Below are 18,178 nucleotides of genomic sequence, written 5' to 3'. Positions count from 1 at the left end.
GTTTGAGGCAGACAACTCTGGTCAAAGACAGACACATGTTTTCTATTGCCTTGAGGACACATAGGCAAATTTCTTTCTGCTTTATAGTTGAAATACAGAAAAAAGCAAGCATGTACACCAAAAGACTTTGCAAAATATTCTACACGTGTACAACTTATCTCAGAGGATAGAGATCTTTGCATAATTAACTCAGTCTATTTATTCCCTTGCCTTCTGAGGGAAATTTCAAAAACAAAAAGTTTACATTGAAATGTCAGATGGTTTCTTGAAAAGTCTTTTTAAAAAAATTAGAACTTTAGATAAGAGAGATACATCACATAATCTTAAAAGGTAGGTTCAATAATAATTTTATTTTCCCTGTATAATTCAGAAAATGTGATTGTTTGTCTCTTCATTATGAACTGCCATGGTAGACTTTTATCATTTAATTACTTTTCTGACATGCATACATGAATACTAATTTCTTTAAAGGCTGAGCCACAACAAAAATTAGACCATTTTAATACTTCCAAATGGCATAAATTTGAAAATTATAATTGGCCTTTTCAAATCAGATTGGACCTTTACTAGGTAACACTGGTGTCCCTGAAGTCACAGCTTTCCTAGCTGCACCATGTTTGAACTGAAGAACCAGGAAGGTGACTCTGCCGTTTGCGGAGCATGAGTCTGCATAAGGTTACTCTGCCTATTGGCTATGAGTTCTTATCTGAGAGCTGGAAGAGAAGAGCCTTAGGAAATTCCCATGTGGTCTAAAGGAAAACATGTCTCTCCTCCTCTCACTCTTAGCATCCCATCCTCCTGAAACAAGAGAGAAGGACTTTTCAATGAGGCAGGACCTGTCTTCACAGCACTGCAACTGAGTAGGGGAGTGATGGCCTGCTTCTGCTCAGTGCATGGGATTCTCTCTCAATGTGAGCACCATAGAGAGAGCATATCTTCCTTCTCCTATTACGAAGACACAGTGTAGAAGCTGGGGAGATGGCTTAGTGATTAGGAGCACTGGCTACTCTTGCAGAGGATCTGGATTCAGTTCCCAGGGCCCACATAGTGGCTCACTATGCTCTTTAACTCCAGTCCAGGGGATCCAATGACCTCCTCTGGCATCTGCAGGCACCAGGCATGCCCATCCATGCATGCGCTCACGCATGTGTGAGTATGTATAGGCAAGCACTCATAGACATAAACTAAAAGTTAATCTTGAAGGAAAAAAAGAAGATTCTGTGTGTCTGAAGTAAGTCACTAATGACTGGGGGAATTGTTTAGACAGTAGTTAACAGAGGAGTCAGACCAGAATATACATCAACACTCCAAATTCCTTCCAGAAAAAGGAGGTCACTCTGAGGTTAACAGAGCAGAACAAGTCACTGCAAGTGTCTCTTACGTGTATCCACACCTGTGCCATTAGTCACAATGTCTGTATTTCCTACAGTTTCTACATATTGTCCTCTTGGAAGCCTGATGCCAAGAAGGAATGCAGTATTAGAAACTCCCTGTCCCTCATACAAGCATGTAGTTAGAGACATACATGTAGATAGTTATACACTTATATAATATGTCTTGGTATATATCTATTCTTAAGTTTATATATTTGTTTATAAAAGTAGTTTCATCACATAATCCACAGTGAACCACTACTTTCTGCTACTCCAACTCCGGATTTAAAGCTAACAGGTCGGCAGGACTCGCTGCGGTATACTTCTTTCTCTCCCTGTGGTAGACTTGCAAGCTCGTCAGAAAAAGATTCAACTAAGCTTAGTACCAAATGGCACCTTCTTCTGTGACTGTTGCTTACAGAGAAACCATCTTTACTATTGAAAGTTTCACCAATAGTTGCTCAGAAACCCCAGAAGCTTAGATTCTGGCAACTAGTGAGTATTTAAATATAAAATTAGTGTGTGCTTAAAAATAGTTATTGAGCTGAACATAGAGTCATACATCCAGAATTCCAACACTCGGGCAATAGAAACAGTAAGATAATGAGTTCAAGGCCAGCTTGAGCTATATCTAGAGTCCTTTCTCAAATAAAGCCATCATCAACAACACCACCACCACCATCATCATCAGTCTTGAGAGGGAATTGAGCAGTTCAAAGATGAGAGAGAAAAAGCTCTTGATGTTGGCAAATGCAGTTAGGTATTTATCAAGCCCAGAAGCCTCACTACCCAGGTATTGCAACCCTGTAACTTTGATTAGCACCATAAGGAAACCACAGTGAGAAAGTGTACACTGACTGGCTGGGAAGACAGCTCAGTCAGTAACGTACCTGATGAACTAGTACAAGAACCTAATTTTGAGCCCCAGAACCCAGGTAAAAAGCAGGACATGGTGGTTTGCTCAGATAACCCCACCATTGGGATTCAGTGTGTCCTGAGGCACATTGGCCAGCCATCCTAACCTAACTGCTGAGCCCCAGGTCCCCAAAGACCCTGCCTCAAAAAACAAGGCAGATGGACCCTAAGAATAAAACAAGCAAGGTGGGCCTTTGTCTTACACACATACACACACACACACACACACACACACACACACACACACACACACACCACTGCACACTAGAGACAGCCAGTGAACTGCTAACAACAGTTTAAATGGTGTGATGATGACAGATGAACAGTGTATTTCTAAGGACTAATAGCAATTTGGGGCAAAATGAAGTTTTTTCGATCCTCAACTCTGTAGCGTGGCAATGTCAATGTGTGCAGAAGAGACTTGCTTTGTGTCCAGTGCCCCCTGTAGCAAGGCAGATCTCAAACTCCCTATAGAGCAGAGAATAACCTTGAACCTCTGATCTGCGACCTCTGACTCCGGAGTGCTGGAATTGCAATTCCACAATTCCAGCTTCTGCCTGAGTTCCTGATCTGACCTCACAATGTCCACCGTGACCTAGACATGTAAGCCAGCTTAACTCTTTTGTCCCTGAAGTCTCTGTCAGTCAGTGTTTCATCAAAGCAACAACAAGAGTACTAGAACACTGCCCAGTGCAATCAGTCATTGGAAAACCTCACCCTTTTGTTGAAAGAGGCCAACAAATTAATCCTATGAAGACCCAAAAGGTCAACAAATAACCTGTGCATCATTTCATGCAGTGAGACAAAAGATACTGGTTAGTTTGTGGTTCATTACATTCCTATGGGGTAGGCCTTCCATTTTGTATCATCAAGTTGGGGGAGACAGAGCAATGATGTTATTACGGAGCATTTGTTAATGACTAACGCCGTTAAGAGGTTCACAAGCCGCATTGTTACTATGCAAACAACATAAAGCAGACTCACTCAGACGAAGGCAGCCAGGACACCATGAGGCAACATGACTTGGAGAGCCGCCATTGTGTATGTAATCCAGGCATCATTTTGTGGATCACAACTGTAAAATAGAAAAATAAAGAATTATAAAGTACAATATAAAACTTAATATATGATACAATACAATATTACATATCGAATACAGTGTTATTGAAGACAGATTCAGAACCTCCGACATAGTTCTCAGGAATTCTCAAAGACCCTAAAAAGCCCATAGTTTGAGAGCCAATGGAAATAACAGTAAAGATTGGAAACAGATGAGCAATATGAGGGATCCAGCTGTGGGGAACAGCAGGAAGGGCAAAAGGAGAGGTGTGGTCCCTATACCCAGAGAGACTCCATTGGAGAAAACTGATTTCCCATTTGCCATCAGTATCAATAGCAGATAGCCTCTCTGTGAGGCGTGGGAGCCTGTGTCCACTTTTCCCCTCATGCTGGGATCCCATCTAGCTTGAACCTGAGCCGGTCGTGTGCACTAGCCTCTGGGGGCTCATATGTGCAGCAGTCCCCTTGTGTCTGGAAGACACTGTCAAACCCACCTTTAATGCATTCAGAAGCTCCCGTTCCTAAATCTAGAAGCAGCAAGAGGAAAATTCTCCATCTAGAACCAGTGCAGATATGCAGTTCTTGCTAAATTTTTTTTGCTAAAGATATGGCTTCTAATACAGTAATTTAATTTTCTACCAAGGCTTTATTGAACTTGGAGATTAATGAAAACATTTTGGGTTTTTTGAGACATTTTTGGTTAGTTTTCTTGTCAATCCATACTCACTGTGTAATCCAGGATGACTTCTAATTCACAGCAATCCTCCTGCCTCATCCTCTCACTTGTTGAGATTATAGGTATGAGCCAATATAACCAGTGAAAAATGCTATCTGGGGGCTTTGGGGATTTTTTGGCTTTGTTTCCTTGGTTTGGTTTTTGCAGTGCAGGAGATTGAACCCAGAGCTTTGTGCATCCTAGGCAAGTATCTACCACAGAACTTAGAGTTCCTTTGAGATACCTTCCAAATTCTATATTGTTTTGTATTGAGACAAGTCTTTGCAGCCTAGACTGGTAGATGAGCCTCAAACTCTTAAGTATTCCAGACTGGCCTTTAATTCCTGATCCTCCTGCCTGCCAAGTGCTAGGGTCATGGGCATGCACCACCACCACCAACCCCAGATCTGAAAGCTTCTTCACTGAGGGCTGTCCTGGTTTGGTTTTTGTTAGCCTGAAAACTGCTGGAATTATCAAGGAAAAGGCTCCTCAATTGAGAAAATGCCTCCATCAGATTGCCTGTAGTTAAGTCTGTGGGACATTTTCTTGATTAATGATTATCGTGGGTGGGATCAGCTTACTGTGGGTGGTACCTCCCCAAGCAGGTAGCCCTGGGTTATACAAGAAAGTAGACTGAACAAGTGATGAGCTATAAGCCAGTAGGCAATGTTCCTCCAAGGCTTTCACTTCAGTTCCTGCTTCTGGGTTCCAGCCTTGAGTTTCTGCCCTGACTTCTCTGCATAATGGAGTGTGATCTTGGAGTTATAAGATTAAATAAATCCTGTACTTCCTGGGTTGCTTTTGGTTATGGTGTGTTATCATGGCAATAGAAACACTAATTGAAACAAAAGTTTAGAGGCATGGACCACTGAGTGTGGGATTATAATTCTTACCCATTGAACCTTATTACTTGCCTGTGTGATGGCTCATGTCTGAGGCTGAATTATGGGGATTGCCATCAGTTTGAGGCTAGCCTAGTCTATAGCAAGAGTTCTAGATAAGCTTTGGCTACAGAGTGAGATTCTGTCTCAAACCAAAACAAAATATGGTATATCGTTACCAGAGTGCTTCCTGTGTGAGTAAATTAGATTAAAATCATCAAGTACTAGCAAATATTTCTACATTTTATAAATCATTTTAACACATAAATTAAAAAAATCCAACTTTCAGCTGAAATGGAAATGACAGGCAAGAATAGACATCAGAGAATGACACCTTGAGCATAAGTTGTTTCAAATGAATAGAATTATTCTATTAGAAACTAGACAATTAGAAAGAAAAGGCAAGGATATAGTTACTTTAAATACATTAAGGTTACATTTCATGGCCTGTGCTTATCATGTATAAAAAGGAGGGTTTACTAGGGCAGAAAATTCATTCATAGGAAAAATCTAACCTGTAAGAAGATTTGAACAAAATTTTTATAATCCAAATAGTTGGATCCGTTCCAAGAGGCCCAGCACTGTATTATAGGTGGGGATGTGCTGTTAACTGTTTGATGTGCTGAAATTCTGATGTCTGAGAGGAATCCAAGGGCTCTGTGATACAGCACCTGCCATTTTCTGCTATATAAATGTCCCTACCATGGTTGTTTTAGCATGCCAACACCATGTTAGAAATATGGATGCTGGGAAGAGATGCCCAAGCACACATCACTGCATGATGTTTTCCTTTATGGATGAAGTAGACATAAGTAATATTAGTAACATTGGTTATAATAAAATATAGTTAAGCATAATTGATTTTTGACTGTTGTATTTGTATAAGTTAATTTATATAATATAATTTTTAATAACATTTTACTTATTTTGAAATTTTTGTTCAGGTACACAAGGTATCTTGATCTACCCCCTCCTTCTCCCTCCAACTCCCCCCAAATCCTTCCCAATGTCTCTCCTTCCCATCTCATGTCTTGTTATTTATCTATTATGCTGTGATTTAACAGCTGACCTCAGAGTTTCTGAAATCTTGGTCAATAACCCTCAGGAGCATTCCGATCCCCACAACCGGAATTCCTAGCAGGGAGAAGCAGAGACTGTGGTAAACACCTTTAAGTGCACAGGATAGACTCCAGGTGCATCTACAGCTTCAGTAGCACAGAGGCTGAGCAGCCCTGCTCATGGGTCTTCCATGTGACATAAGATGTGAAACATTTCTTTATAACTTTCCTCTTTCAGATAACAAGCATCTGTAATCCCTGTGGGTCCCCTTGTTCTTCACAAGCAGTAACTCCAGAAAATCCTTGTACTTATTCCTTTTTAGAACCCAAATTTTCTGGGGCATGGTTCTTTTTAAATATTTAAGAACAAAATATTAATATTAATATAATATTAACTAAATATATGTTAACCTGGCATAGTGGCACATGCCTTAAATCCCAAGCACTTGGGAGGCAGAAGCAGGCTACATAATGAGATCCTGTCTTTAAAAAACAAAACTCAAATATGTACATATATGTAAACAGATGTATGTAAAATACAAGATATAGATATATATAATTAAAAACAGGAAGCACATGAATGGTTAGTCTGATATTTGAATAGATTGGATGGACATTTAAAAGAAAGATAAATGTACAGACATTTGGAAGGATGGATGAATGCGTCATAGTTGGATCGTTGTTGGGATAGACAGATAAATGAATGGTTGGATGGATGAATGGATGGATGGATGGATGGATGGATGGATGGATGGATGGATAAAATAAAAGGACAATAAAAAGAAGAAAATTTTGCACTGGACATAGAAAACAACTGAGTGTGTAGCAGTATTTTTAAGAGTCTTCAGGGACACACATTTAAACAAATGTTTTTACTTTCAGAGAAAGAACGATCCCTATGCTCTTGCATCCCTGGTGTCTTTTGCAGTGAAGAAGATGCCTTATAAAGACCAGCCAGCAACACTCCCCACAGGAAGCATAGCAGTGAGTATCCCTTTAAGAACCACAGGTACAAATTCTGTACTTATTAATGTAATATAAATTAATATAAGTGATTTCTAAAGCACTGTCCAGCTTGGGCATGGTCAAAACACTAACATAGGTTAGAAAATATTGATCCTCTTTATCCCACCATTTCCTCTTTCATTCTAGAAATTTCCCAGTGCCTTTTGATCTAGCTATTAAATTTTCATATACATTTCTACATTAAAAACTACAGGTGCAAGACTCATGCTATACAGCTCTTTTTAAGTCAGTTGTTCTGTTTCAGAGAAACACATTCCAATAGAAATAATGCTCATAACAAAACCATACTGATTCTGTAATTTTGATAACAGCATGGTTAGGCTGGTAGGGAGAGAGGAAACTTTTCCAGACCAGCTGCAGACTTTTAGAGCTCTCTGTCCTTTTCACACCAAGAACAATTCTGAGTTGAGAGGTGGGGGAAATACGAGCTTCAGTTGAACAAATATTGCCTTTTAAAATCAAGGCTGTTAAACATCACTGAACTTGATAGCTGATACCGAACAATTTTTAACATCTTCAGGAGTGTGGCAAACCCATGCACAGATAAGAAGCGTGTCCCTGAGAGCATCAGTAGGATGGTTAACAAAACATTGCCTCTACAGTTACTTACAAAAATAATCTAACCCTGAAAAACTCAGTTCTCCTTAAAAAAAAAAAATATTAAAGCCAGGCATGGTGACACACACCTTTAACTCCAGAACTCAAGAGGAAGAAGCAGGCAGATCTCTGTGAGTTTGAGGCCAACCTGGTCTATATAATGATTTCCAGGACAGCCAGAGATACATAGTGAGACCCTGTCTTGAAACAAACAAACAAACAAAAACAGTATTAAAGTTTCAAGCATCATCACTTAGTTATCAGTGAATATTTACAGCCTCCAACTTGAACTTTGGGTCTCTAAACATTTGTTATTCAAAATGTGGCTTGTAAACCAAGATCCTGGGCATCTTCTGGGAGCTGGTTAGAAATATAGAAGAAAGCTTCACTCTAAGCATGTATTGAATGAGAATTATCAGGACATCCACACAGTCAGGTTTGTGAAGTACTCCTTTAGAATGTATGATCCCTTTGTTATCTAATCAGTCCAGCCTAGGTCTTCCATTTCACTGTGGTGGATCATCTTCGTAGCCTAACTGACCTTCAGTAATTGAAATATGGGGTTGAAGAAACAGTTCAGTCAGTAAATTGCTTGCCTTGCAAGCATGAGTCCAGTATCTGGAAGCCACATTTTTTTAAAGGAGAAGGGGACTGGAGAGATGGTTAAGAGTGCTGATAGCTGTTTCAGAGGACCCGAGTTTGATTCTCAGCCCCCCCTATGGTAGCACACACCATCTGTCTGTAACTCCCAGATAGGTCCAGGTAATCCAGTGCCCTCTTCTGGCCTCTGTGGGTACCAGCGGTGCATGCAGTGGACAGACTTACGTGCCGGCAAAACACCCATACAAAAAAACAGGTCAAAATAAAATAAAATAAAGCAGAAGGCTTGATGATGATGCACACCTGTACCCCCAGCACTGAGGAGGCAGATACCGGCTCACTAGGCCTCAGGATCCCTGGCAAGCCTGCCTCACCTACTTTACCAATTCTAGGCCAGTGAGAAACCCTGTCTTAAAACAAAAATAAAAACAAAGGTGGACTGTGCCTAAGGAACAACACATGAAGTTGCTCTCTGTCTCCACATATGTGCCCATGCATATGCACACATAGACATACACTAAAAACATAAATGAGATAGATTATCTATTTATTATTCATGCAGTCTCAACTTTGAATATACAATTAGAATCATTACTCACACAACTTTAAACACATGTAGAAATGTATACATCCTGAGACCTCACTCCATGCGTCTAGACTACATAGGTCTGGGGCAGGACCCTGCAATCATGCTTTGCAACCCTTACAGGAGGAAATTCCTTAGAGGAATTCAAGGCTGAGAAATTTAACACCACAGATCACTTAGAAGAAAAGCAAAGGCTTTGAAGCCCTTCAATCCAATTTGAAACTGTATCTATCATATGGAACTGTTAAGATAATTAATAAAATTACATAACCAAAGTTTTAGTGGTTTGCAAGAGATAATTAAGTCTCCAGCCTCCATAAATGTTAATAGCCATCCCCAAATGTCTTCTCTTCTCTGTCTAAGTCTAGTAAGCCCACATTGGAAATGACCATAAAGATTTGAGCAATGCATCTTACAGCCAGCATGGCCACATCTTTCTTCATTTAGATCACTTCTCTTTCTCTCACAAGTTGTCTGCTATAGCCTGGATTTATGCTCAGCCCAGAAAACAGAGGCTTAGGGCTTTTAATACAGAGTGTTCCTCCAAAGAGGTTCAAAGACTTGCAGCTCTCAGGGAGATAAATCCAGACCCCTTTTGTTTTCTTGGAGCACGTGTTTCATAACAGAAACACATGTTCCAGTCGACTCCATCAACAGGAGTGCATCTTTCAGGGCTGGCTACAGGTGACAGCCCGCTGTTCTCAGCTCAACTCAAAAGATCCATGAAATGATCAAATGCATGCTTCCTCCCACGGCACCATCCGCTACCATATTAAAAACGAAAAAAGGCCCGTTATCTGATGACGATGATTTACCGCATCATTTAGATAGAGGTTATTGGAAAAACATTTAGGAAGGGAAATGCTTTCAAGTCTCCTAATATCTGACTCACAGGAGAAGATCTTGCCAGTACAAAGTTAGCTGTTCAGTGTTAGGGAACCGGCCTTTCTGTGGCTTGGAGAGAACTCTGGCTGGAGGGGGCAGACATTTTGTTGAGAAGGTTCTCAAAGTTCTCTCCGTTCTTTCTCTCAGAAAGAGCCCAGCCAAAGAGAATTGCTGTATGGTGGGAGAGTTGGTTCAGTTAGTCACTTGAGAATCAGCCAATATCCATCCAGACACTGGGGAAGACTTTGTAGTGAGACTAGCTGATATATGGTTGTTTTCCTGGACTCTGGTGTGCGATGGTTGGTTGGTTTGTACTTCCTTTTCAACGTAGTCATAATTCAGCCATATCTTGAGGTAAAAGTAATCTCTGCTTATGTAGAAAATAGTCCCTGCCTGCCGTTCACATTGTATCTGAGTTGCTAACACATGAACTCCTCTCAGAGGTGAGGTAGGGGTCGTATGGTTTAGAGGATACCAATGTACCTTAAGTTATCACAGCACAGGAAAGAAAGAAAGAAAACAAAGATTATTCAGTTACTTGAATGCTTTTTTTTTTTCTTTTTTTGGCTGACCAGTGAGACATAGCCATTCGCATGTCATTCAACAAACACCCAATTCCACAATTTACATCTTGGAGAGAGGATTGTTGTCTAGTATAAATGCAAAAGTGATTATTATTATAAACTTCATGAAAATCCTTATGTCAAAAAATCTCTGCTGTAAGTTGCAAATACATTTCATTTTCAGAATTTTTTCGCAAAACTTCAACATTTATAAACAGAATTTTTGAATGAAATGTTTTTGTGGAGTATAGACTTCTGGTAGGGTGACATAACTCCAAGAGCTGTTAAATGTGTGCTCAGCTGCTCCTCTTTGTGTTTCTGTTTTGTTCTAAATGGCATTGTAGGTAAAGCATCTCCGTACATTTATTAAAACATTCACCTAACCCCATTGCAGTATGTTTACATAAGACTTTGTGATATGTAAACACACATGTCAATGTTAATTACAGTTGCAAACACAAAGAAGCTGTTTCCTCCCACCTTGGTGGTTTTTTTTTTTTTTAATCAAAATACCAAAAAATATAACATAAATGTCAATGATAGAGTGTAGGCATATTGAAGTTTATTTACAGTCTTTCAACCAGATTGAAAAATAGCAAGATTTATGATATGATGAAGGTAAGATTAAATGTTCCCTGCTTAGGATCACTTTGAGAAAATCCAACTGCTTATAATTTATAGATTCTACTTCCTAAAGCCACAGATAAGGATAATAAGTGAGTTGCTAAGTTTTTATACTATTCCTTTAAATAGCTTCAAGTTCCTGATAAGCAAAATGCATGAAAGCAAATAGTTGATTTGTTGGCAGGCAACTGGACTCCCCACTACATTTAAGTCCTCCAGTTACTCAATATTAACCTTTGCTGGGAAGCTGAAGAACCCAATCACAAGCCCACATTCAGAAAATAAATTTTTAAAGTTTCCAATTTTTTTTGACAGGGGAAGAGAGAGCGAGCACACACACACTCACACACGCTCTCACACACACAGGCACACAGGAACCTAGTGGAGGTCAGAGGATAACTCAGGAGTTGGTTCTTTCCTGCCATCTTGTGGAATCCAGGGGTTGCACTCAGGTCATGAGGCCTGGGCACAAGGGCTTCTATGCAGTGCAGGCCCTAAGGTAAACACTTGCTATGATGTATGCTCTGTACTCTGCTATGAGTCGGACAAATCTTACAATGAGGAGCTTGGATATGTCAGAGGTCAAAAGAGGAAGTCACATCTCCTGGAGCTGGATTTATGGGTAGTTGCAGGTTCTGGGAATCAAACTCCCATCCTTTGCAAAAGCAGCCAAGTGCTCTTAACTAATGAACTATCTCTCCAGGCCCTCCGGGGCAGAATCTTTGTTACTGATTACTACCAAGCAGTCATTCATGAGAAGCCTCCTTCATACTGCCTTTGTTTATTCCTGTTTGTTAGGGCTGACACAAGTGGCTTCCCTCTCATTCTGACAATTTTTTTTTTTATTGTCATCAAGTAATTCCATAAAAATGCAAGATAGGGGCTTTCACGATGACTCAATGGGCAAGAGCATGTGCTGCCAATTCTGACGACCTGAGCTCTAGTCATAGAATTCACATGGTGCAAGGAGAGAGCTGACTCTAGGAAAATGTTCTGCGGAGACATGCATACACACACGATAGATAGATAGATAGATAGATAGATAGATAGATAGATAGATAGATAGATAGATAGAGATGGACAGATAGACAGACAGACAGACAGACAGACAGATAGATAGATAGATAGATGCAGGGTAATAATAGTAATAAATTACTAGCCTTAAGTTCTCAGCTCTCATTTATTACTCGATCACAAAGTCTATAGATGAAGAGACCCAGTGCTGACATTAACTAGTGACATTAACTCTTGAATATCTAATATTTCATGCTTGTTCACAAATTCACCTTTCAGTGAGATTAGCTGAGCTACATGAAGAGTTGTGTGGATACACTTGACACTCATAGCTCTTAGTCTATTTTTCGCATAGAAGTCCACACCAATTTAAGCTCGTCTTTTCCATCTTATTGGCTCCCAGTTTACCTGGATTTCAATCTAGGGTTCCATGATTAAAAGTCATGGAAGTTCCTTGTCTGTGTATCCTGCATATTGGGTGTTAACAGCTTAGATGCAAGATTGTAAAACATCCGTAGCGAACTTCTGCCCTCCAGGATTCTCCCATTGTCCTGTAAGCCTGTATTTAAGACCTCCTCCCTCCTTCAATAAATGGCATTAGGCATTAAAAAAAAGAAAAAGAAAAGAAAAGAAATGACTACTGAAGAAGAATCAGCCTTCCCCAGGGAGGAGTCCCCACTTGGTTATCTGCTATATAATAATTGGCCCTAAAAATGTGTATATAGACAAGCAATGCTAAATGCACTCAGCAGGTTGTATTTATTTACTTACTAACTTATATATAAATGATTAAATATAATAATAACAAGTATAAAAAAAAGTTACCCACCCAACAAGTATCTGCTATTAGATTTTCACACAACCTCCTAGACATGGGTGTGTGCCTGTTTTAGAGAGCCCAAGATCAATCACTATGGGCTCCTAATCTCCCCTGGAATTCTTTCAGCTATTCTGAGAATTGCTTCAGAATGATCTCCAGTAGCAAACTGGCAGTTCCTGCTTATCTCATCAGAAAGTTTCAAGTTAGCACTCACTTGCTTCCTTTTGTTTTCAGATTAAGACGTCGGTTATTTGGGCCACTCCGAATGTCTCCTTCTCCATTCCATTGTGGGTCATAATATTAGCAATCCTTCTTGGTTTGCTGGTTCTGGCCATATTAACTTTAGCTTTATGGAAGGTAAGCTAGTTTTTTTTTTCTTTTTTACTTTTCCTTTGGGGTTCAGAAGCCACTGAGGGGGTGAAAGGACATTGTTGGGAATTATTAAATATAACGATAAAGCTTTAAGTTGCTGATTTTGATAAATCCTCAGGACAGAGGAAAATTGTGTCTATTTTGCTTTGGAATTTAACACATATCAAGCTGATGTCTTAGAAGATGAGGGGTAAACAGTTTCCACCCTGAAGGTTTTTTTTAGCCCAGGGCTTTGCACAGACTTAGACAAACCTTTCTCTCCTGAGTTACAATCCAAGCCATTACCTTGAGATTTCTTATAAACTAATATATTGAATAACTGTCTTAAGATCTGAGCTCTTCTTTTCAATGTGCTCAGAGTAATGGTATCATCTTCAAGACTTCTTTTTCTTTTCAGTTAACCAGGAAGTTGTATGTTTTATTGGCATGAGCCTATCATCAATCCTTTGAATTTCTCTTTAAAAGCAATGCAACTATGCAGCTCATATAGGTTGATTCTCATATTTTTCATTTCAACTACTAGGCCAAATAGGCCATGCATAAGGTGCATGGAGTTAGTTTTCCATCTCACCAATTAGACTGTCTTTCATAAGAAACCTTAATGAATTGTTAGCTATGTCCTGCTGAGGCTTGTTCTAGAAGTTTGTAAGAGCATCAGATTTATAGCCAAGTGACTTGTCCACCCGCCAAGTTCTACAGAGTCTCTCACTCTAAATGAAAAACAGTGTCACAGTGACATGACTAGAAGACTAACTGTCCCACTCACATCTTAGTCAGCCACTGTTGTGTGGCTCTCCAAGAGCATGGCATTTATAGGTCTTGAAACAATGGGCAGCAGTATGCTTTATAGAACTGTAAACTTAGAAAACTTGGTTTAAGTTAAAGAATAGCTTTTCAAATCATTATCAGCTGCCTGTACTGTCCAGAGTCTATATATTCTCTGACACACATGTAGAGATAACTTTAGCATTATTCTGCTGTTTATGGTAACTGGGTAGCATTCTATATGCTAAATGAAAGAATACCCCACTGGTCTTACGGAAGAACTCTTTCTGTGTTCCCACATGAGAAACAACAAATAATAATTCAAGTTCTATGGTTCTAGGAAAATATGCAACCTCTAGGGTTAAATTCAATAGAAGGAAGATTCTGGAATCATCTTTCCCAGAGTACTGGTAAACCTGTAGAAAGTCACAAGGATGTCTCATCCTACCTGGTGCTGTCATTGACACAAATCACAAATTGGATCTTCCTCTAAATATTGTATGTCCCACCAAGTCCAGAAGAACAGACACAGAAATATCACTTCTTCCTGTAATGTGTCCTAAGTACCCTACAGAGCACCACAGGAAACGAGACTTGTCAGGTCAGTTGTCATGCACCATGAGAAAAGCAGACAGAAAAGCAGAGGGATCCTTAGAACACTGGTTATAGTACAGGAAATCATCTAAGGTCTGTGAGTGGTTTCTATAAAGTGAGGACATTCTGCCACTACTTCTTATGTGGCAGGAGAAAGGACACAGATGCTCTGCCAACCTTGTCTGAGCAACGAATTCTCCCCATAGGTAATCAACACTCCTATTTTCACTCTCAATTTGGATAGCATCCATATATCCCCAGGTTTCTTACAAAATAATGTACAAAATGCACATTCCTTAAATAAGGTATTTCACAAACTCCCCAAATGACTTGATTTTTCTTTCTCCTAGTGTGGATTCTTTGATAGAGCAAGACCTCCTCAGGATGAAATGACAGACAGGGAACAACTGACAAGCGACAAGACACCAGAGGCATGACTCGGAAACATGAAGACCTACAATTCAAACACTGGTCCTGTTCACAGAAAGACAGAAGGGACACAAGAGTGAAGTGATCATAGCCTTCCATACCTGCCAGTGAAGTAAGGAATGGAAGGGTACCTGATGATCACCTCATCTACTTCATGCATTGACATGGAGTGCAGACAACCCTGTGGGAAAAGAAACTACCAACACTGTAGAAACAATCAGCAGTCATGACAATTTCTTTTGCGTCCACCGTTTCACATCTGGCTGACATTTTGGAATGGCTGTGGGAACTAAGGCGGCTGTCCAGATCAACCCAATGTGACTTGCAGAAATGATTCCTACAGAGATGGGATGAACGGAGATTGAACACTACTGTAACCCAATGGAATCTCTGACACCTCCCTATGGAAGAGAAACCTTTTCTAAGGATGTGATGGCTCAGGGAGACAAAGCAATATGTTGTCAGGACTGTGAAAGTACTTGTGGAACAACAAAGATAATTTCATTAAGTGAGGACAAAAAAAATGTATTTATTTATTTTCCATTTCTCTAGGTAGAGAACCAGGCCATCTAGAGGATTTGGAAATTAAGATATAGTTGGCTAGATTTCAACATCACTCAGCTTGTTTCTTCTTAAGATAACGGCTCTGCGCAGATAACATGTTTAATTGGGCTTCTTTGTGTGTAAGACAGTGTTGTACACAAATTGGTATTAGAAGTCTGTGTTGCTTAATATCTTGGTGCCTTCTACCTGGAGTTACTTTCCTTCATGCTCTCCAGGAACTCACATCTGCATAATTCAACACAACATTTTGTATTTATAGTTTCTTTTATTCATTTAAAAAAAAACTATTTCCACTGATTTCTTTAAAGCATTAATTTCAAGATACTCACTACCCTGATGGCATTTAAAAGTACTGGCACAATTTGTAGAGTCCATATAAAAAAACAATTTAACAATATGGGTGAACATTATTTTAATAGCTATAGTAAACACCAATATTTAGCTTGGGATCTACACACCTGTTTTTGTTGTAATACCTCACACTTATATAAAAGAGAAAATGTGTTGAGCATAAATAAGATGGAGATATGTGAAGTTAACCAGGTGTGAGACAAATAGAAAACTCACTCCTAAGGACCTAACAATACTTTTTACAGCTTTATTACCTACTCCTTACTATTAATCTTTCCTCAAACGTAATCTTGGAAAATAATTACCATCATCTTTACTTAAGCATCCAGAAAATGTTGCTTAAAGCTCTTGTAAATAATCCATAATCATTTGTAATGTTACCATTTTGAAGTAATATTGACCAGCCAAATTCATAAGATGGTCTGCACAAGTTTATATCCTTTTTATAATAAGGAAAAATTGCTATGGAGAAATGCTGAACAAAATGTTATGTGCAATATATAAAAGACCTATGTATCTGAGGCATGTTTACACTGGCGTTAGTTATTTTTTAAATTAATATCCTGAATACTAAGTCTGATACAACAAGCTGACCAAAATCCTAACATTTACAAAGCACTCTGGAAAATCTGTGTCTCAATTTCAACAGTGACACTTTATTTGAAAGATGAGCCAAACTCACATACAGTAAATTTTATGTGGTGCCTTAACCTGGAAAGGAGCCACTTGGCTTCAGTTGCCAAAGTTCCTTGGAAAGCAAATGAAAGGCACAGAGACAGACATTGTTGCTGTTCATCTTCCCCTGCTTGCCAATTAAATCTGCCCTGGTAGCCGATTCGAGTTTATCAGGACCTCACATCTAGTTCCCAGTCTGTGCGGCTAGTGTCTGGGGAGTCTTGCACTTGCCTCAAAGAGTTTTGAGGATTCCATACCAACCTCTGGAGTTGCCTTCACTGTTAGTCTATTTGATAGAATCAGTTTCATAGACAGAAAGCCATCTATATAATATGATTTGAGAGATGACGAACAGCTCTCTCTACGATACACAATGATTTAACTTTTGTGATTTCTGATGTGGGACCAATACAAACTCCTCAGAAGTTTGGAATGAATCTCTGGTCTTGAAAGAACTCAAGAAAACTCTTAGGGATACATATAGGAACTGGGGGAGACAGTTTATACAGCCATATGGGGAAACTAGAGATGCCAGGGGAAGGAGAGACCAATACAGAAAAAAGAAATGGGGAAACCATGGCTTCCCAATGTCTCCACTATGGAAGTGCAGGGGGCTGTCATCCACGTCCACACAGAAACTTGAGGTCAAGTGAACCCTCCAGTGGTATGTTCTCAGACACCCCATCCTCACAGAGAACACTGAGTATACAACAATGCTGACAGCATTGCTGAGTCTTTCATAACTCATGTGCTGGGCTTCACCAGGAGACTATCTGTATTTCTCTTCATTAAGTTCTTTTTTCTACTTCTTGAAGCTGTTTTGTTTCTTTTTTTGTTTGGTTTGGTTTGGTTTGGTTTGGTTTTATATAAGACATGGGGAAATGAGCAGATTTTGTAAACTTGGAGATTTTTATACGGTAAAGTAATAATGTTCTACTCATCACTGAAATCCAAATCTTAGAACTCTTGCTTTATTTAAATACATGTGTAGAAATGGTGGGGATTTTTATGTACCTATTTACATTGTCACCAATAAAATTAAAAATTAAAGACACAAAAGCATGTGTAAGCAGCACACCACCACCCCCACCCCCCCACCCCCACACCCCCCCCCGTGGCCTCTGCATCAGCTCCTGTCATGTTTAAGTTCCTTTCCTGTAGTTGTTGTTTTTGCTCTTATGGCTCTTTGGGGGGACCACCACCTAGCTCCCAAATAAATTACACATGAAGGCTTATTCTTGTTATAAATGCTTAGCCTTAGCTTGGCTTGTTTCTAGCCATATTTTCTTAAATTATCCCATCTATCGTTGGCCTCGGGGCTTTTATCTTTCTCTATTCCTGTATACCTTTTCTTTCTTGCTTGCGCCATGTCTGGCTGTATAAGCTGGGTGGATGGGTGGCTGGCCCCTAAAGTTCACCTCCTTCTTCTTTCATTCTTTGATCTTTCCTCTTTCCTCCCAGATTTCTTCTTTATATTCTCTCTGCCTGACAGCCCTGCCTATCCTTTCTCCTGCCTTGCTATTGGCTGTTCAGCTCTTTATTAGACCATCAGGGGATTTAGACAGGCACAGTAACACAGCTTCACAGAGTTAAACAAATGCTGCATAAAAGAATGCAACACATCTTTGTGTCATTAAACAAATGTTCCACAGCATAAAGAAATGTAACACATCTTTAACTAATATTCTGTAACAATTTCCTAACTTCTTTCG

General features: G+C 39.5%; 1 protein-coding gene across 1 annotated transcript in view; it reads left to right on the top strand.

Moving 5' to 3' along the window:
• Itga8 (integrin subunit alpha 8) overlaps window positions 1–17,525 on the top strand; it is a 175,347-nt gene extending 157,822 nt beyond the window's left edge. The window contains 3 exon segments of the mRNA XM_028870532.2: window positions 6,884–6,985; window positions 12,951–13,073; window positions 14,798–17,525. Of these exon segments, the coding sequence (XP_028726365.1) occupies window positions 6,884–6,985; window positions 12,951–13,073; window positions 14,798–14,884 (312 nt within the window). The 3' untranslated portion in view covers window positions 14,885–17,525.
• Window positions 17,526–18,178: the final 653 nt, after the last annotated feature.

Source organism: Peromyscus leucopus, chromosome 5 (genome assembly GCF_004664715.2).
Source record: "Peromyscus leucopus breed LL Stock chromosome 5, UCI_PerLeu_2.1, whole genome shotgun sequence".
NCBI lineage: Eukaryota > Metazoa > Chordata > Mammalia > Rodentia > Cricetidae > Peromyscus > Peromyscus leucopus.
This window is presented reverse-complemented; position numbering and strand designations above follow the sequence as displayed.